General features: G+C 34.9%; 2 protein-coding genes and 1 long non-coding RNA gene across 13 annotated transcripts; 2 read left to right on the top strand and 1 right to left on the bottom strand.

Annotated features, from left to right (window-relative positions):
• Positions 1-647: 647 nt before the first annotated feature.
• On the top strand, positions 648-3,101 carry LOC112287265 (uncharacterized). The gene is made up of 2 exons (XM_024530112.3): positions 648-1,238; positions 1,669-3,101. The coding sequence occupies exons 1-2, from the start codon at positions 1,119-1,121 to the stop codon at positions 2,611-2,613; spliced, it is 1,065 nt and encodes a 354-aa protein (XP_024385880.1). The 5' UTR covers positions 648-1,118; the 3' UTR covers positions 2,614-3,101.
• A 1,736-nt stretch (positions 3,102-4,837) lies between these two features.
• On the top strand, positions 4,838-7,850 carry LOC149988211 (uncharacterized). Of its 10 annotated transcripts, none has more exons than XR_016505003.1 (7): positions 4,838-5,012; positions 5,107-5,753; positions 5,861-5,891; positions 6,091-6,214; positions 6,555-6,623; positions 7,046-7,091; positions 7,360-7,850. It is a non-coding gene; the product is annotated as an uncharacterized LOC149988211 (long non-coding RNA). The 10 variants fall into 10 exon arrangements; XR_016505001.1 differs by having other exon boundaries at positions 4,845-5,012; positions 6,091-6,379; XR_016504996.1 differs by lacking the exon at positions 5,861-5,891 and having other exon boundaries at positions 4,845-5,012; positions 6,091-6,379; positions 6,929-7,047; positions 7,360-7,384; positions 7,589-7,850.
• A 1,880-nt stretch (positions 7,851-9,730) lies between these two features.
• On the bottom strand, positions 9,731-15,737 carry LOC112287248 (uncharacterized). 2 transcript variants are annotated; one of them, XR_012218283.2, is made up of 18 exons: positions 15,358-15,681; positions 14,777-14,909; positions 14,545-14,689; positions 14,315-14,439; positions 13,971-14,119; positions 13,621-13,679; positions 13,296-13,407; positions 12,773-12,850; positions 12,595-12,645; positions 12,279-12,444; positions 12,079-12,174; positions 11,828-11,970; positions 11,623-11,699; positions 11,420-11,508; positions 11,086-11,187; positions 10,717-10,819; positions 10,488-10,581; positions 9,731-10,076 (listed from the first exon to the last, which is right to left on the bottom strand). XR_012218283.2 is itself a non-coding variant. In XM_024530074.3 (18 exons), the coding sequence occupies exons 1-17, from the start codon at positions 15,438-15,440 to the stop codon at positions 10,506-10,508; spliced, it is 1,815 nt and encodes a 604-aa protein (XP_024385842.1). In that variant the 5' UTR covers positions 15,441-15,737; the 3' UTR covers positions 9,731-10,076; positions 10,488-10,505. The 2 variants fall into 2 exon arrangements, 1 of the variants encoding a protein (XP_024385842.1); XM_024530074.3 differs by having other exon boundaries at positions 10,717-10,847; positions 15,358-15,737.
• Positions 15,738-17,593: the final 1,856 nt, after the last annotated feature.

Raw genomic sequence — 17,593 nt, forward strand, 5'->3', positions numbered from 1 at the left:
CTTAGGATTATACACATATCTTTTTTTTACAAAAATCATTAATTTTTAAGGTCATTATAAAAATATTTATTAAAATTTCATCATACTATTATGGACATATATTTCTTGATACAACTCCAAATAACATATTTAAATATTCTGTTGTGTTATATTTATATATATACAAAAAAAATCTTCACTTTGCATATTGTCATTGGATATTAAAAAATTATAAAAAAATTAGTTAAAAGAAATTTTACATATATGTGTATATATATATATATATATATATATATATATTTAAAAAAAAAAATTTCTTATTTTCTTATGCTAGGAAAATGAAAGGGTGTAAGTGATGAGATATAAACTCCACCTACTTCCAAGAGTTGACATAAGCCAATGCCCCCCCCCCCAATGAGCATTCATTGAGAGAATGAGCTCATGAAATGGATGATACCACTCACCATTCATCCACGAGAGAGGAGGCTTATTACGAACGAATACTTCGGATGAATGAACAAGCGACGAATAACGATGAACGAAAAGCATGTTCCCTCGACATGTGCCCACGAAACGAGGAACGTGGCCGTGGGTGGGGACGGAGGGACCAAGGGGGAGGGAATATTCTCGGAAAATGCCCCCCTCCCGAGTAGGAGCCGCCCTCTACATCCTCTCTCACTCACTGCAAGCAATTGTGTGCAGCAATTGTGAGGAGGATTGTTGCTTTGCATTGCATTGCAGACCAGGTTTAGGGTGTAGGTCACTTGATTCTCTCTCGCTCTCACTCTCTCTGCCAGACCCAGTTCAATCACCTTTCGTGTTCCTCATTTATCACAATTCCTGTTTCGATGCCTTTTTGGCTTCGTTCTCCAGACACAGTACAATCTCGGGTTTGATGCTTGTGATTAGGGTTTGTGAATGCGATGGTAGTTTCAGAACTGGGATTTTGCGAATCGGAGATGGAAGTTTTGTAGCAGAGGCTCCGTGTCTGGTTGTGCGGTTGAGGGGTACAAGCTACAATACGGTTTTTTGAGTTTTCTGATTTCTGTTTTCTTTTTTCTTTTCTTTTTTTCTTTTTTTTTTTTTTTTTTTGAGGGAATTGGATTTCCAAGTAAAAGGGGGTGGTGGGGAGGAGAGCCATGGCGATGCAGGCGAGCCTTGGAGCCACTAGGTTTGTGATTCTGGTTGGAGCGGGTCTTGCGGGATCGGTGCTGATTAAGAACAACAAGCTCGGTGACTTTCTCGGAGACCTTTCTAGGGTATAGCCACTGAGAATCTTCACCTGTTTTGTTTTAGACGTGAGTTATCTGAATCGTAGTTGGTTTCCTTCACCCCTTTTTATGTGAGACTCTGTAATTAGGGTTTTGTAGACCCAACCTTCACTCCAGTAGCAATTTAGTCGCATTACTCTGGAAGGCTCTAGGCTTCGCTATTTCTGTGATTGTAACAATATTGAATAGGTGTTAAGCAATCTTCAAATTGGTGTTGTGTTTGATTGACACAACATGTGGGGTCTTATGATTTCTCCCTTTGCAAGGATTTCTGAGCTTGAAAACTTTGTTTGTGTCAGTCTGCGCGAGGTGTTCAATCTACTTGCATTCACCTATTATCTGTTGATTATACGTGTTTTTTTGTTGAGTTCTATACATCTTGTAATCGTTCTCAATCACGGCAATGTGCCCTTGTCAGGTTTTGTCGAAGCATTTTAAAGAGGGAGAGAATGGAGATGGGAGAGCAAGCGATGCGGCCCTTCATCTGCAGGTCCGGAAACTTACACAAGAATTGCGTAATCTAGCGTCTTCCTCTGGGACTGTGACCGTCGTGCAAACCGGTTCTGGCTCAGGAATTTCGATCACGTCATTCATCTTGCCAGCTGCCATGGTTGGGGCTGCAAGTTATGGTTACATATGGTGGAAAGGCTTCTCGTTTAGTGACATAATGTATGTGACGAGGAAGAGCATGAACAATGCTGTGGCAGGAGTAGGCAAACAACTAGAACATGTCTCTGCCGCGCTTTCGTCAACTAGGAAGCATATGAACCAAAGGCTGGACGATGTGAGCAACAAGCTCAACGATAGTGTAGTCATTACAGGGTTAATCAAGGATCAGGTGGAAGAGGTGAAAGGCACGGTTGAGAGAAGTATTTACGAAATCGAGAACGTCAACCGTAAAATGGAGGGGCTAGGGTTGAAGATTGACGAGGTTCAGGAGAGCCAGAATTTTGCCAATCAAGGTATTTACTTGTTGATTGAGTGGGTGCATCGTCTTAACCTCGTCGGTCCCGCGCAGCATCCAGAGCTTGCGCAGAGCTTCCAATCATGGTACTTGAAAGCCAATAGCTTGGAAAGATCCTCATCATCTCCTGCTGCCATTACTCCCCCGGGTCTGAAGCAGTTTTTCTCACAGACCCTGGAACCCCTGCCCGTGCCGCCGTCGAATGGTAACTTTGGTGAGGTGACACCCTTGAGGAACACTGGCGAGTCTAGACCAGCTGGCTTGAATATGCCCAGCCCTGGCTTGGGATTGTCCAGCAATTCGACTCCGAGCACTGGCAATTCAAGGACGTTGTCTGCATCCGTTGTATCATGGTCGTCTCTCCGGCGGAACTCTGGTCTTTCCGGCTTTTATGGTTAGCCCAGCATCAATTTTAAATCATAATTTGTTTCGAGAGGGTGTATATCTTGAGCTTTAGTTTACAGCAATTTTTCTCCGTCTTGATTTTGCAGGATAGTTACACATCTCTTCCCATTTCTTCTTTTAGTTTCTCACAGGAAGTAAAAATATCAAAAAATATTATCTCAATTAAGCAGCGGGTGGAGAATTTCTCTTCTTTACGGACCTTAATTCTCTTTTTCTGGGTTTTAGTTTCAGAAGAATTTGAATGTACCAGTCTTGTATTAGACGTAGATTTCTCCCTTGTCCCCAAGTGCTGGATTGAATTTTTCTAAGTGGCATTGGTCTAGAAGAATGTGACTTCCATTAAAGGTCAGCAGAATTTTCAGGAGGTTCTGTCTGTGGACATAGTTCTCCTATGATTAAGGTATGTACAATGACACACATTGCGAGAAGGATATGTTGCAGTTTGTGCAACTGATCAACCGTGAATCTTACCAATGCTCACAGATCTGGTGTAAATTTATACTAGTGCTTGTACATTGGCATGCTTGCTTCTCATCAATGCTAAGGAAGCACCATCTTTCGTCACAGCTGAGCTTAGTTAAATTTTTAATTTATGGGTCCAATTTGAAACTTTAAGCTTAACTTCAAGAAGACTTGAAAGCAATTATGCAGCTAGAATAAAAAAAACATCAGTTGATTATAACTATGTAGATCTTAATCGTTTCTTCTGTAGTTTCTCTTGGTTTCTCATTGTTTCTCATGTCAGTTCAAATCTAGAGTCGCGTATTGTATTCAGTGGCACAAATTTGTAAGGCATTACACGCACGCACGCACACGCACACATCTTAATTTTGTGCATTATATGGTGTGGTACATATTATTTGAATTCTATGTAAAACACTTCTTTTTTATCTCAAAATTTCATGTATTTCAATAATTAACAATAATTTTAATTATGTTATTTTATTGAGAGACAAGAATTTATTTCTTTCAAATTATTTTTTCATATTAAACTAGAATGGAAATTTTCGAGAATTATAAAAACACTTTAGAATAGAAATTTTATTCCACATTGGTAATAATAAATCCTAATTGTTTTATCTTACAGACTGTGAATTTAGTTCTTAAATATAATTTCTTAATATACTATTTGTGATTTTTCTTTTTCTTTTTTTCTTTTTTCTTGTTGTATTGGTGCATATATAAACTAAAAAAAAGTAATTTAAATTTTAAACTGAAAATAGAATACGGATTAATTTACTTTTTTTGATGTAGCTTTAATATAAAAAATTTAAAAGATTTATATGGAGTCTCAAAATTCTAAACTTGAACTTTATTTGATGCATTAACCACATCAATAGTCACAAAAATTGCCATATTACATGCGTTTTTAATATAAAGTAGGACCACTTGACATCAAATACATCCTAGATATGAACAAATTTAGTATGGACATTTTCAAGAAGATGGTCAAACATTGGTTATATTGTTGTAAGTTAGAAGAGTTGAAAATTGAAATATCATGTTTCAATGAATTTTTCAAGATTATAATTTAAATTAGATTATAAAACTATATTTATGGAATCATTAGTCTTTGAACTTGTCAAAGTCTCAATGGCAACCATAACTTTATTTTGATTTTAATTAGAATTAAAAAAAAAAAAAAAAAAAATCTAAAACTTGCATAGATTTTTTTTTTTTAATATGATTTGTATAATATTAAAGAATATTATTATACATGATTAAAGTCAATTGAGTTTAAACATGACTATTCAAACATTATGCAATCAAAGTTTTAATATACCTTATTTATGTTTTACAAGAAAGAAATAATTTTATACAAAATTTACAATTATTCTTAGGTAAGAAGAATCTAGAACCATTTCACAAATGTTCTATACAAATTGGCTTCAAATACAAAAACGTGGAGATCTTAGAAGGCTATTTTGTGATTAAAAAAAAAAAAAAAAAAAAAAAAAAAATCTTATTGATATCTTGTCTAAATTTATATATTTTATTATTTCATTGTTATTATTTTTGAAATGATGTCTACAGACTATTTGAATCCTAATTCTAAATAACTATTAGTCTAAAGTCTATACACTATTATAATATATAGTGTATAGTCTATGGTGTTTAGTATACATAGTATTGTAATATTATAGTGTATAGTGTATATAATGTGTATAATGTCTATTCACATCAGTACACATCAGTCTATACACTATTTTACTACAGACTAATAGTGTATAGACTATAGATTCAAATAGATTCAAGTAGTCTATACACGTTACAAAGCGTGCCAACTATTCCATTCAAATAAGCCAAACAACGAGATGTTTCAGGCTCCATTTTGTGTAAATTCTGTTATATCTTGTTGTAGAGGATGATCTCAACCAAATCGTCAATGCGAGGTTAGAATTTCAAAGCTCGTCCAGGAGTGTGAGACTATATATATATATATATATATATACATATATATATAATTTTATAGCAATATGTGTGTAGGTGTGATCCATCAATGTGGGAATCTGTGGGTGTACGAAGCACTGCATGGATGTGAGCTTCGTCACAGGATTCACAAAGTGTCCCAGTCTGCGATGGTGTGTCGTAATGCCGAAGACTAGCTACAGAACCACAAACTGTGTGCTACTTTATTGCCACTGGGGACGAATTGATCACGCTAATCGGTGCTCACCCAACGAGTTTGGAAGAGTGTCCCCAGTCGTGCCGCGTTCGACAGGAGATTCGACTCGACGACCTTCGAGGGGGCGCGACCACTGGAAACTATCTGCTTTGCTGGCGATGCTGGATTCGCAGAGAGCACCAGCGAGCATCCACGGAGGCAAATCTGAACACTTGCCGTGAAGAAATCGTACGAAACACGAATTTGTGGGTGATCCTTTTCAGTGGATCTTAGCTGTAAATGATTCTCCAGCGTTCATACCATACAGGCTACCATCATGCCAGTAGGGGAAGCCTATCGATGTGATTACATCGTATTTAAGTTTAACTCAGGCATCCAGACACTTAGAAAACAAGCGCGAACACCATTGCTGTGGCCAATTTCTGCTTGGGAGTGGTCAGCATCAAAGTCCAGTGCACTGCAGCAGATTCAGAGCGAGCGTACATGCATTCGACGTTGACATCGATGGGTAAACACGTAGCCGCTGTCTCGTCGCTTGCCCAGTGTAAATTACTGGTGTTCGCAGTGTACTTCTGCATGATGCAAACGTTGCATGTTGCACCGTTCATGTCGCAGGTCGCACCGTCTGAGGTGCCCATTTTATCCGGTGAGAGCTCCACACCAATGACCTCATTCGGAAGCTCTGGACCAAAACAGATTGTTCTGTTGGAATGCTTTGGATTGAAGTGCCGGTTGTTGAAATAGCCGGTGTGTTAGATTGAATTGCTGCTTCGAGATGGTGGCCGCACTGGTATCAACAGCTGGATCGCTGATGTTTGCTCCCAATCGTGTTCTATTGTTTGCAGTTTTGGCAATTGAACATATCAAGTCAACCATGAATTTGCTTGAGTGGAGTGGAGATCCGTGTGTTCCACATTCTTGGCTATCATGCACTACCTAAACAACGCAGCCACCTCCAGTGGAACTCCTGTAACTAAACTCTCAACTGTACACTATTGAACCTGCAACATTCATAGTGAAGATTGGTCACTGGCCAGCACATTACACTGTTAACATCTGTGGATTATGAGACCAAAAGATGTGGCATTGGTGGGGTGGGTTGTGCAAGAATCTGACAGGATATAATTTGCAAGGGTCTGTTCCCCTCGCCTTGAATGAACTGAACATCATCAGTTTGTAAGTTGAATTGATAGATTGAATGCAAACGATGATCCAATGCTTCTGAACAATTTGGATTACGAGATTGCCATTTGCACTGATAAACTATTGTTTGTGGGAGAATATGTGACGATTGAAAATGGAGGTGCAGATTCCTGAACAACAACTCTTTGAATGGATCATTACCGGACTTGAGCAAGTTAAAGAGATTAGAAAAGTTGTAAGTGCAAATTACATCATAGTGCGCTTTAGTCCATTGATTCTACCTGAATTAGAAGATCAGAAAACAGTGCTTGTGATGACATAGTTTATTAGTACATTGAGTTTTATTGTTATTGTAATTTTTTTTTTTTTTGTATGTTGGATCTCATTTTGACGTATGGAAACAAATGTTTTGAATGAGTAGAAAGTGCATATTGTGTTGTTTGGTTTGCTTTGCATAGGCATTTGCACTACAACCAATTAAGTGAACCACTTCCAAATTGGCTCGAGTCTTTGACAAATTTTATTTCTTTAATGCTCCAGGCTTTCAATTCTTATTTTAAACCTTAGTAATGAAATTTCAAAAACTACAAGTTTGATTTACAATCTAATTAAAAGTGGTGATGATTTGTGTATGTTTATTCAAAACAACAACTTCAGTGGTGTGATTCCAAAAAATCTTATTAATAGATCTTTGATATTCTATGTAATTTTTAATCATTTATATGTTCTTCATATTATATATATATATATATATATATATATATGCACTTATTTTTCAATTGGAATTTATACCTTTGTTAACATAAATATATATATATATATATATATATATATATATATATATACATATATTTGTTTATTTATTTTAAATTTTAATTCAAAATAAAATATTTTTTATTATTATTATTTTATTAAACTTTGTTATATTTGTGAATTCTAATAGAAAGTAAAAACCTTATTGTCTATGGCAGGTATCAAGCAGGAAATGATTTGTTGGTAATAGAAAATTCTACAGATAAAAATAAAAATATATGCACAAAGTCAATCAACCAAATTTCTTACATCTTTGTTCTTATTATTTTTTTGAAAATTTATAGCATATAAATAAATATTTTTTTTTAAAATATATTATTATGGTTCCAAAAATATTATATTGAGAATATAAAGTTTACAAAGCTATGACTGAATTTTGTTTGCAAGATGATCTTTGCATTTAAGAAGATAAGAATGGATTCTATTGAGGCTCTTAGCCTCAAATGGCTTGGTCTTAATAGAAGAGAAAATCAAAAGTATTCTCTATATAATTTGATCACACTAACATAAGAGGGCTTTCTTAATGTGATTCCACTAGAGTATTGTTAACATTTATCATTTCTTCAAGTTTATTACTACCTTTTATTTATAGCAGCTATCTACCAATATTGTATAATTTGAAGACCATTACAAAGTAATTTTACAATTATTTTAATTTGTACAACTATTCTAACTACAACTAGCAAAACTAAAACTAAAACTATAAGGATTAACTAACTAAAATTTTATATATATATATATATATATATATATATATATTTTAAAATCAAATATTTTTGTTTACCTTTAGTTCCTCCAATATAAACAAGAACCAAATCAAATTGAAGAAAGATATGTCTTGTATTAAGCTATTATTTCTTTAATTTGATTTGATGTTGAGTCACAAAAAGAGAAATTCTTTTGAAGTCATCATAAGTCTAAGAAAAAAAAAATGTTCTTAAATTCATAAATAAAAGCCACCAAAGTTTAGTTCAAATTTTAGATTCATTTTTAAGAACTTGGAGTTGTTTTTAATCTTAATATTGATCTTTTGAACTTGCTTAGATTTTGAAAGAACTATAAAATAATTAAAAATATATATATATATATATATATATATATATATCTTATAAAAAGTATAAATTCAATTGATATGGATGTTAACAACAAATAGTCTTTATCCAAAGGCAATAGAAAAAATTATTGTAGAAAAGAAATTAAAACTTCAATAATTTGATACACATTTTAATTTTTTAGAAATTTTTAGACTTATTGAACCTTGAGCAAAATCAACATCTAAGTTTTTGGCTAAAGAGACAAGGATTTACGAACATTGGCTTCAACCATCTAAAAAAAGAAAAAATAAAACGTTAGGTAAAGATTATGTAGTTAAATAGTTAATTGTGCAGACCATTATTTATTACAAAGTTAATAAAGATGCTTGATTGTACATAATTTAACAAAGTATTATATCAAAATCTAAAAGTGGTTGTCTTTAAAATAAAAAAATTACTTTAAAAATCATTAACTTTAATTAAAATATCACTTAAATAATAAATAAAAAATATAATATAATATATATATATATATATATATCATTTAAATAAGGTAGTTTTTAAAAAGTATATGAACTTAGAAGAAATATTTATATTTTTTAAACCAAAAAGATATAAAAAAAGAAATATATTACTAAATATCTAAATCAATTGTAGTAAATACAATAAGAAACAAATATAAAAATAAGAATCTTTACAAAATAGAAAACCACACAACAAGTAGAGGCTTGAAGCTACATATAGAAAAAACTTGGCCACGAGAATTAAAATAAAGCTGAAAATATATATATATATATATATTGTTTAAGAATCTCTTAAATATAGGAAAAACACCAATACATGCTCCATATGATACAATACTATAAAAAAATCAATACTTCAAAACAATTTTTGTATAATAGCTATTAATGTCTACATCTTTTTTTAGACTTATTTTAACTAATGTTAAGGATAAATTATAGAAACTAAACTTCAATTTTTCTTTATGTGAATCATTTGACAAAAGACATGTATTATGTATTGCCTTTGATAAAGTTGTTTTTATTTGCTAGAGAAATTCTTGATCACTCCATTTTTTTTAATTATGTCCATTTTGAGAAAAATAATTCAAAGTTTGAACTTGAAATACACACTGAGAGTGAAAACAATATACAACTTGACGTTTGATATAAACAAGTATAACCATTTTATATCTTGTAACAAACATTTGATTCAAAATCTTTTTTATAATTTTGCATAACAACTATCTTTCAATACCAACATTGTATAGGTGCTTGTTTATACAACTCCAAAACTAATTGTGGCTATATGTGACAATGTAATTCATCATTTATCTTAATTACAAGGAGAATTCAATAAATTTTGAATAATATTCTATTAAAACTAAAAAGTGGGCAAGGCCATAAACTTTGTGCACTACATAATTTAAATCATAAAAAAATAAATTAATAAGTTTCCACTAAAATTATAGCTAATCAAAACCTTAATATTAATATAAAAGAAGTATATAAAAGTTTTTATTGAAATCTAACCACATTAATATATGTACACTCTTTCAATCTAGGTTGAATGAAGTAGTTTTAACTACCATATTATTAAAATGTTACAATTTCTAAAAGAAGTTGTAATACAATATCCTTATAACTACCTACTATAAGCACCAAGGTTACATAATTAAAAAATCATAACAAAACACCACTACATTTTCTCAACTTGTACAACTATCCTATAAGCAAACAAATTATCTGAACATCTTAATACCTTGTATTAGAACTTTCAAGGTTATTTGAATAGATAGACATCAAATCAAAATATTAATGTTTTTTCTTGGAATGGCCATCCTGCACAAAAACACGAGAAGTTTGAAGTCAAAATCAGAACTATTACAACTCTTGTGAAGCAATCATTGCAACTCTTGGCAAGTAATCATTAACCTAAACAGTTACAAAAAATATGTTAAACATTTAGACAAGCATGATTGTTTTAAACCATAGATTAACAAAGCGCCACTCAAGAGTAACCAACAATTAGACAAACAAGAGTGCTACGAATACAAGCAATACAAGCATGAAAAAAGGTGCTACGAAAACAGACATTAGCATTTTTGAATGGTTAAAATACACTTCGACAACACACACGATGATGCACAAAAAAGCTTAGAAACTTTGCTCACTCAAATGCGTTACACTCTAACAGCACCAAAATTGTCTCACATCCCACATAAAAATTCAAAAAATTCTTAGGAAACTAACCATAAAGATGAACCATCATTAAAAGTCACAATCTTGATCCCAAGGCTGTTGTTCATCGTACCACCATGTCTTCACAGTGCCATCATGCGAGCAGCTGCATACCCACAAGAAATGTCCAAATTTCAAGTTTGAAACATCATTTGCAATCCCCTTATCAAGAGCTCAATGGAAAACCCATATTGTCTTGAATTAGCAACACTCCAATTAGAGCAATATTGAAGGGCATTACCTCACAAGAAGACTTTGATGAGCATTCCAGACAGCTCGGTAAGCAATATCAGTATGACTTTCGGGGCTGTGGCTACCTAACCTGTGAAGTATCTCTCCTGTTGCTGTATCCCAAATGTAAACAAAACCATCCTATTGCATATAATGCAGTACATACGCTGATTTAGAACTTAACAAATTCAAAAAATTTCAAAGTTCCGTAACAGCATTAGATATGAAAATTATCGCCATTATGATACAGATTATGTGATACTAGATACCAGGAGATGAGATTGAAAATAATTGTAAAGCAGGACTCATGCATTCTGGATTGACCAAGAATAAACATCCACTACAAGCACTACCAGAACCACAACTGTGCGAAAAGTACCTCAGAACCACCTACAACAAGAGACTCATCAGGTCCAAAACTTGCTCGCACGAAATTTTTACTTGTATTTTGGTGACCCTTAAACCTTCTAATAGGTCGTGCCTGGCATCATCGCAACACAATCAAAAAAATACGGTAGCAAGCCCAGCTTCAATTGCATAGAATAGCATTGATTCAATTTTCACAACAGAGGTAATAATAGAAGGTTTTCAGTCACTGCAAGATGGCAGCTCATCCTGCAGGAGCAAGACGAACTGAATTCATTCCGCACATGAGCGCATGTAAAATGGTAGAAAAAGAAAAACAGACAAATACATGCTAACAGGGAACTTACCAGTCGCACATCCCAGAGCCGGTTGGAGTTATCCTTGGACGCGCTCAAGAGAAAACTTCCAGCCTTGTTCATCTCAACTGATGTTACCTCTGAAACCAGAAAGAAACGAGAATTTTAGTTAGAATGACTTTAATCACAGCCCCACATCGATGATACGAATGCGTCACTCCATGTCAAGGAAAATAATGTCAGAAACAAAATACCTCCCAAATGAGAGCTGTACGTCTTTATACAGACTCCACTCACTAGATCCCAAAACTTAATCGTGCTGTCCTTCGAGCTGTCATCGTGAAGAATCAAGACTTAGTAAAAATTTCTACGTTTTCTCCTAAAAATGATAAGACATTTTCGGCTCCAAGATTACTACTTTGGAAGAATTCGTCATTTATGTAGGTCAATGTCACTCACCCACTAATGACAAGATTCCCCAACGGATTAAATATAACACGAGAAACAGATGATTTGTGGCCACTGAATGTGCGCAACAATGAACCAGTCCGAGCATCCCAAAGCTTCACAGTCTTATCATATCCACCTGTCACCACGTAATTCTGTGTCGACCATACATCAATTCTTGAGTATCTTCACATAAATACTACCTGTAATCAAGAATTGAAATTGGTGGAAAGGTTTCCTAGCCACAGAATGAAAAATCGCACATTGGATTGGTGGTATTTGACACTGTACACATCACCCTCATGGCCAGTCAGAGTTGCTGAGCATGGGGATTTGCTTGAGCCTCGCAAGTTCCAAAACTGCAGCCAAATGTTCCGAAGTCAGCACGCAATCTTCTCATAAACCAAAGGGAAAACCGTAGTGCCTCAGTTCCTAGTTAGAGAAATGAAATCGAGGTTTGTACCTTAACAGTGGAGTCCCCAGAAGCACTTGCAATAAAATCACCGCTACTACTAGAAGATACATCCCAAATTCGAGATGTATGACCACCTCCACTGCCAATCTCTCCATCACCCAAAACCCGTACACATCGTCCGCCTTCAACATCCCATACTCTCAACGTGTTGTCACTGCATTTCCAGTTATAAAAAGTCATAACCATGTGACAACCTACTACAAGTAGGTGACATACCAAATCCACTTGTAAATTTGTTGTAGTATGTGATGAATTCATAATGCATAAATCTACAGTCGTGTCATTGAAATGCAGATGAATGCACCTTGAGCCTGAAACAATTTGCGTGCCTTCTTCTCCAACAAATTCCACACATCTGCCCCACCAATCAGATGAAAGAGAATAAATTACTATCCAAACAGTCAAGTGTTAAAATACTACCAAGGCAAACAATTTGAAGTGCAAAATGGAAAGGATGAAACAGAGTTCACAAAATGACATACTTGACATTGCAGCGATGGCCACGAAACGTAGTCTTATGCGCATTGGGAAGAACAAAACACGAGTAATCCTCCAACAATCTGCCAGAACCAGTGCACCCTTAGGAATGCTGTCGCCCACAATCCCCTGCCTCTGCTCACCATCAGACCTCATTCTTTTCCTTCAACATCTCCAGGGGAGGGCCAGTGCACATAATTAAAGTCAAGTTTGTATTTTAATTCCTTTTCCATGCGATTTGTGATAGAAAGTATCACAGTTCCCGGGTTCTTTCTTTTGACCGAGTTCTCCGTAACCATCGTCCACCAGTCACATTACTATGACCTTCAGTATACAACATACCACTTGCCATATACAGAACACTACACTGGAACTGAAAACCCCGGTTCAAACATTTGGCAAAGGGAAGGTTAAAAAACCGACAGCTCGTGTACGCATGCCTCATTACAAAGAGAATGAGAAAGATGAACTAGATTAAACAAAACAAACAAAATTAAGGGAGTTGTTCATAGAGAGAGGGGTTCTTACGTGGGAACACTAGGAACAACTTTGGGATGATATCTACTAAACTCGATCTGGTACCGCACTGCCTGTTTCAGCAAATGGAGCAGCCTCTGTGGTTGCACCTCATGCCTTACAACTATTACACAACATCAAAAGCCCGTTGCATACAAAAGGTCAAAAGTTTCTTTCATGAGCTACCATAAAATTCTAAGGCGAATGCTGTGAACGGGTCCACTTTTAAAGTATCAGAAAGCAGGTCCATACTCCGTACAAAAAAAGAGGGTAATAAGCTACACAAAAAAATAACAATTCCTTAGGGTATATATAAAGCTCTACTCGAAAGTCACACCTGCGAAGTCATTATTTTCAATCTCCAGCATAGAAGAAAACTGTTCCACTAGTTTTTCTCTGCAAAAGACGCAGATTCAGATACATTTACACAAATATGGACTATAATCGTAAACTCCACACCTCACTTAGAATCAAATACAGAAGGTTCAATCTCTTCATGTTCTTAGCAGCCTTCCACTTAACTGACCTCCGCACACTCTTCTGCATCAAAGATCTAGTGTGATTTACTCCACTTTTCGAGAACTCAGAATTCCAGATAATTCCTAACGTAGCACATCTATCATTTGTACCACTTACAAAAAAGGAATTGAAAGGTCTCCAACAGGTTAGTGAACAAATAAGAAGTACCGGGAACTTGCGACACCTTCCCAAGTCTTGAAAAAGGGTGCATCCTGAATGGATTTGCAAGTCAGGAGGTAGCACAGGTCCTTAAACTCGTTGTGCAAGCTCCCCATTTGCTCCAAAGGTTTCAACCTTTTGGTTAATAATGCAAAAGCCTGAATTAAATTTGAGAATAAAAATTATGAGAGTGTGATTCTAGAGAAAACCATCCCACCTCATTCCGACTTTCTCCATTTTTCCACGCCATCAAGGGACCCAAAATAGAAAGAAAACAAAATGAACTGTACTAATCCAAGTGCTTCTCTCAGTCAAGTTATAGAATCCGAGGGCCAGGGGCTGCAAGTGAGTACCTTCTGATACTCCAGCTGCTCAATCAGCTCAAGGTACTGCTGCTTGTAAACGGTGTAAAGAAAATGCTTATGATCTTTCAATGGAGTCTTCTGCACCAACTTCTCCATCTCAACCCATTCGCCATCTACGCAAAATAGTTGAATCAAACATTATAGAATAGGTCTTCATCTTCCTCATGAAGTCAAGACAACCTGAACTTTAATTCCACATGCGAGAAGGGAAAGCATACCTAAGATAGCCGCCTTGATGCGTTTGAAATGTGATCGGTTGCGTAAATTTTCGGTGAATCGCACACTCGCTTCGTCCTGTATGGTCATTATGGACGCAACATAACCCTCGTCCTGGAGATACTGAACTATCATTCGAATTATATCCTGCCATAACACGGACTTGTCATAATTCGTAACAATAGCATACATGGTTGCGCAGATCATATGGCAAGAACAAAGTTGCTAAACAACCTCCTTTATTCTGGGGTCATCATGGTCGAAAATTGCATCATCATTCCCAATAGTCCGACGCGGTGGCCCTGCGTAGACTGCAGCTCGTGCCCTCTCCGTGAGATCCACATTGTCATCCCCATTCGCGTCCTGCCTGTGACCAGACGCAAAAATGATAAGTGATCATTTAAGCAAGTGGTCCAGAAGATATAAAGACCACCCAAAAGTACGTTAAAACAATTTTGAAAAAAAAAAAAAAAAAAAAAAAAAAAAACACCAAACACCAAACATAAATAAAATAAAAAAGTTCAATTTTTCAAAAAAAAATTCAAGAATATCAATTGAAGTACAAGAATTCCCTAGATTTCTTTCAAGGTAGAAAACCTACCAATGGGACAATTCAATACTTCCAATCAACAAAGACCAGAGGAGCTGATGATAGGGTCAGTGAAGGCGGCTGGCGCAGAATTCAAAATGCATCCGAAATGAAATGCCACATTGTGCGAAATACAGACCACACCCCAGCATCCGAAATCCCTATAGGGGAGGGAGAGAGAGAGAGAGAGAGAGAGAGAGAGTAGATTAGAATGTGGAGGGTGCACCTAGACGTGGAGGCCGAGGACGACAACGCGGATGGGCCTAATGACAGACGCAGAATCTCCGAAGCCAGGGTCGAATCTGCCATGCTTCTCACCCTTCTGCAGTTAACTCCAGAACCAATCTTATAAAACCATGCTTCTCCCCCGATGTCGAACCTCGTTACAGTCTCCACGCAATTCAATCGCCACCCTCTTCACACACCCCCCCCCCCCCCCCCCCCCACTACCTGAAAACTCTCACACACACACACCCTCAAATCGCAGCACCGTAAGTGGTCGATCGTCCTCAAGCCGCAACCAAAACCAAGCTCCGTCGCATCCACACCTCGAATTTCTTCTTCACACACAGAAATCAAACGCGCATATCGTTACAGAGGAATTCACGAAGCAGCAGCAGCAGGCTTCGATCTCCGATGAGCTCCCCCACCAGAACCCACCATGCACACTATTTTTCTTTTACGCAACTTTTCTTTTGCGCTTCCTTCCATGTTGTTGTTTGCGTTGCTTCGTACCTTTCCTGAGTGACTGCAGAACTCTTTCTTTCTAGGCTCTGCAAAAGATTCATTTTCCTATTCTTGCGTTTCTGTTGTTCTGGGAAGGCACACTTGGAATGATGCCATGACCACTTTTCTCTATTTTACCTCCTTTTTAGAGTAATTACAATGTGAATTTTTCTAATTTGTAGGCAAACTTGTTCTTGGCTTCCCAGAATTAGGATTGCAACTCAATTGGAGTACTGGAGCCAAATTTGTATGTAATACTTGTTGAAATGGTAATAATATTATTAATATAAATAATTTAAGCATTTCAATGATGTTAAAAATAAAATATTTAAAATTTAGAAAATTCCATACATATATATATAAAAGAAGAAAAATAATAAATCAATTTGTATTTCATATCACTTCCATACACAAAAATTTGTATACATACAATGGTACCTCACATAATTTATATCTCTTAACTAATGTTCTTTGCTTAGTTGATAATATTTGATGAAACAAAGATTGTTCCTAGGTTGTAAATTTATAATCTTGTTTGTTTCATAATTATATATATATATATATATATATATATATATATAAATCAAAGTAATAATTTAAGTGTTAATTTTATCAGCAAAAAATAAATAAACATGGATTCAACTAAAATAAAGATCATTGATTTATGTATTTAGAATCTAAAATGGATAAATAAGGGTTTAATGAGAGAGGAGATCATTTGTTTGTACAATTAAGATTTAAGATTTATTGTTTTCATGCTACTCCAAATGTTGCACTCACTTTTTCTTGTCTTTGCATTCTTAAATTTGTTGCCCTTAGTTAAGTTGCTAGCTTCCTTGCATCTGACAACTTTAGTCCCCACAATACCAGAGTAGAAGTGTAAATGGGAATGATTATAGGTGCATGATTAGAAAATTGATGAAGTAGTAAATTGTGTAATGTGAAAGACTTCTACGTCACAAAGATTATTTTCTCCATACATAATTATATATAACATGGTTTACTACACCATGATGGCATTATTGTTGGATACTTTGTTGGACAATTTCTTGTATATACAATTAAATTTGCAATCAAATCACATTTATGTTTTATTCTGTGGTATATTAATTTTTGGTTCAATATAATAATCAAATCAACTAGGAAAAATTTAGAGATATTCAAGATATCTATCATCCTCACTATAATAAACTTCTTTAACTTTGTTTAAATCATATCTTTTAGACACCTTTAATTTTCATACAAGAATACTAGAAATAACATCTATGACATTGTCTTGTACAAGTTTCTTTTTCTATTAGAGCCATGCCTCGAGACTTTTCTAGGAAACATTAGGTAAGTGTTATATATATTTTACAATTTAGTGTAGTTATTGTTTATAATATGAGAGCTCTTGTTTCTTTGCTAAGCTAAATTGTAATCATAAAGTACCAATTATGATGTAATTAAAACCAAAAATATGTCTAATATTAAAAAAAATATATAATACTTGTTTTTATTTGAATTATAATTGGAAATATAGTATCAAACATGTATCTTATTTAATCCACTTAACACTTATTAAATTAGATTTGAAAACAACTGAGGTGTTCATATGTCAATCAATTGTATAGTAGAGTCTTTCTAGTTACATTGTTGGTCACAAGATTTACCTAACAAAAAATGAACATTCTTGTATCAATAGGCTATGTCTACCCTATCAAATATTTAATATCAAAAAATAATATAAAGTAAGT

The sequence above is a fragment of the Physcomitrium patens genome, chromosome 10, assembly GCF_059467195.1.
Source record: "Physcomitrium patens ecotype Gransden chromosome 10, ASM5946719v1, whole genome shotgun sequence".
Lineage (NCBI taxonomy): Eukaryota > Viridiplantae > Streptophyta > Bryopsida > Funariales > Funariaceae > Physcomitrium > Physcomitrium patens.

Coding starts and splice junctions, on each gene's coding strand:
- LOC112287248 (XM_024530074.3), bottom strand. CDS start 15,440: ATGGCAGATTCGACCCTGGCTTCGGAGATTCTGCGTCTGTCATTAGGC. Junction 12,646..12,772: donor GGCCATCGCTGCAATGTCAA/GTATGTCATTTT, acceptor TTGGTGGGGCAG/ATGTGTGGAATTTGTTGGAG. Junction 11,971..12,078: donor TCAAATACCACCAATCCAAT/GTGCGATTTTTC, acceptor TGGTCGACACAG/AATTACGTGGTGACAGGTGG.
- LOC112287265 (XM_024530112.3), top strand. CDS start 1,119: ATGGCGATGCAGGCGAGCCTTGGAGCCACTAGGTTTGTGATTCTGGTT. Junction 1,239..1,668: donor TTCTCGGAGACCTTTCTAGG/GTATAGCCACTG, acceptor TGCCCTTGTCAG/GTTTTGTCGAAGCATTTTAA.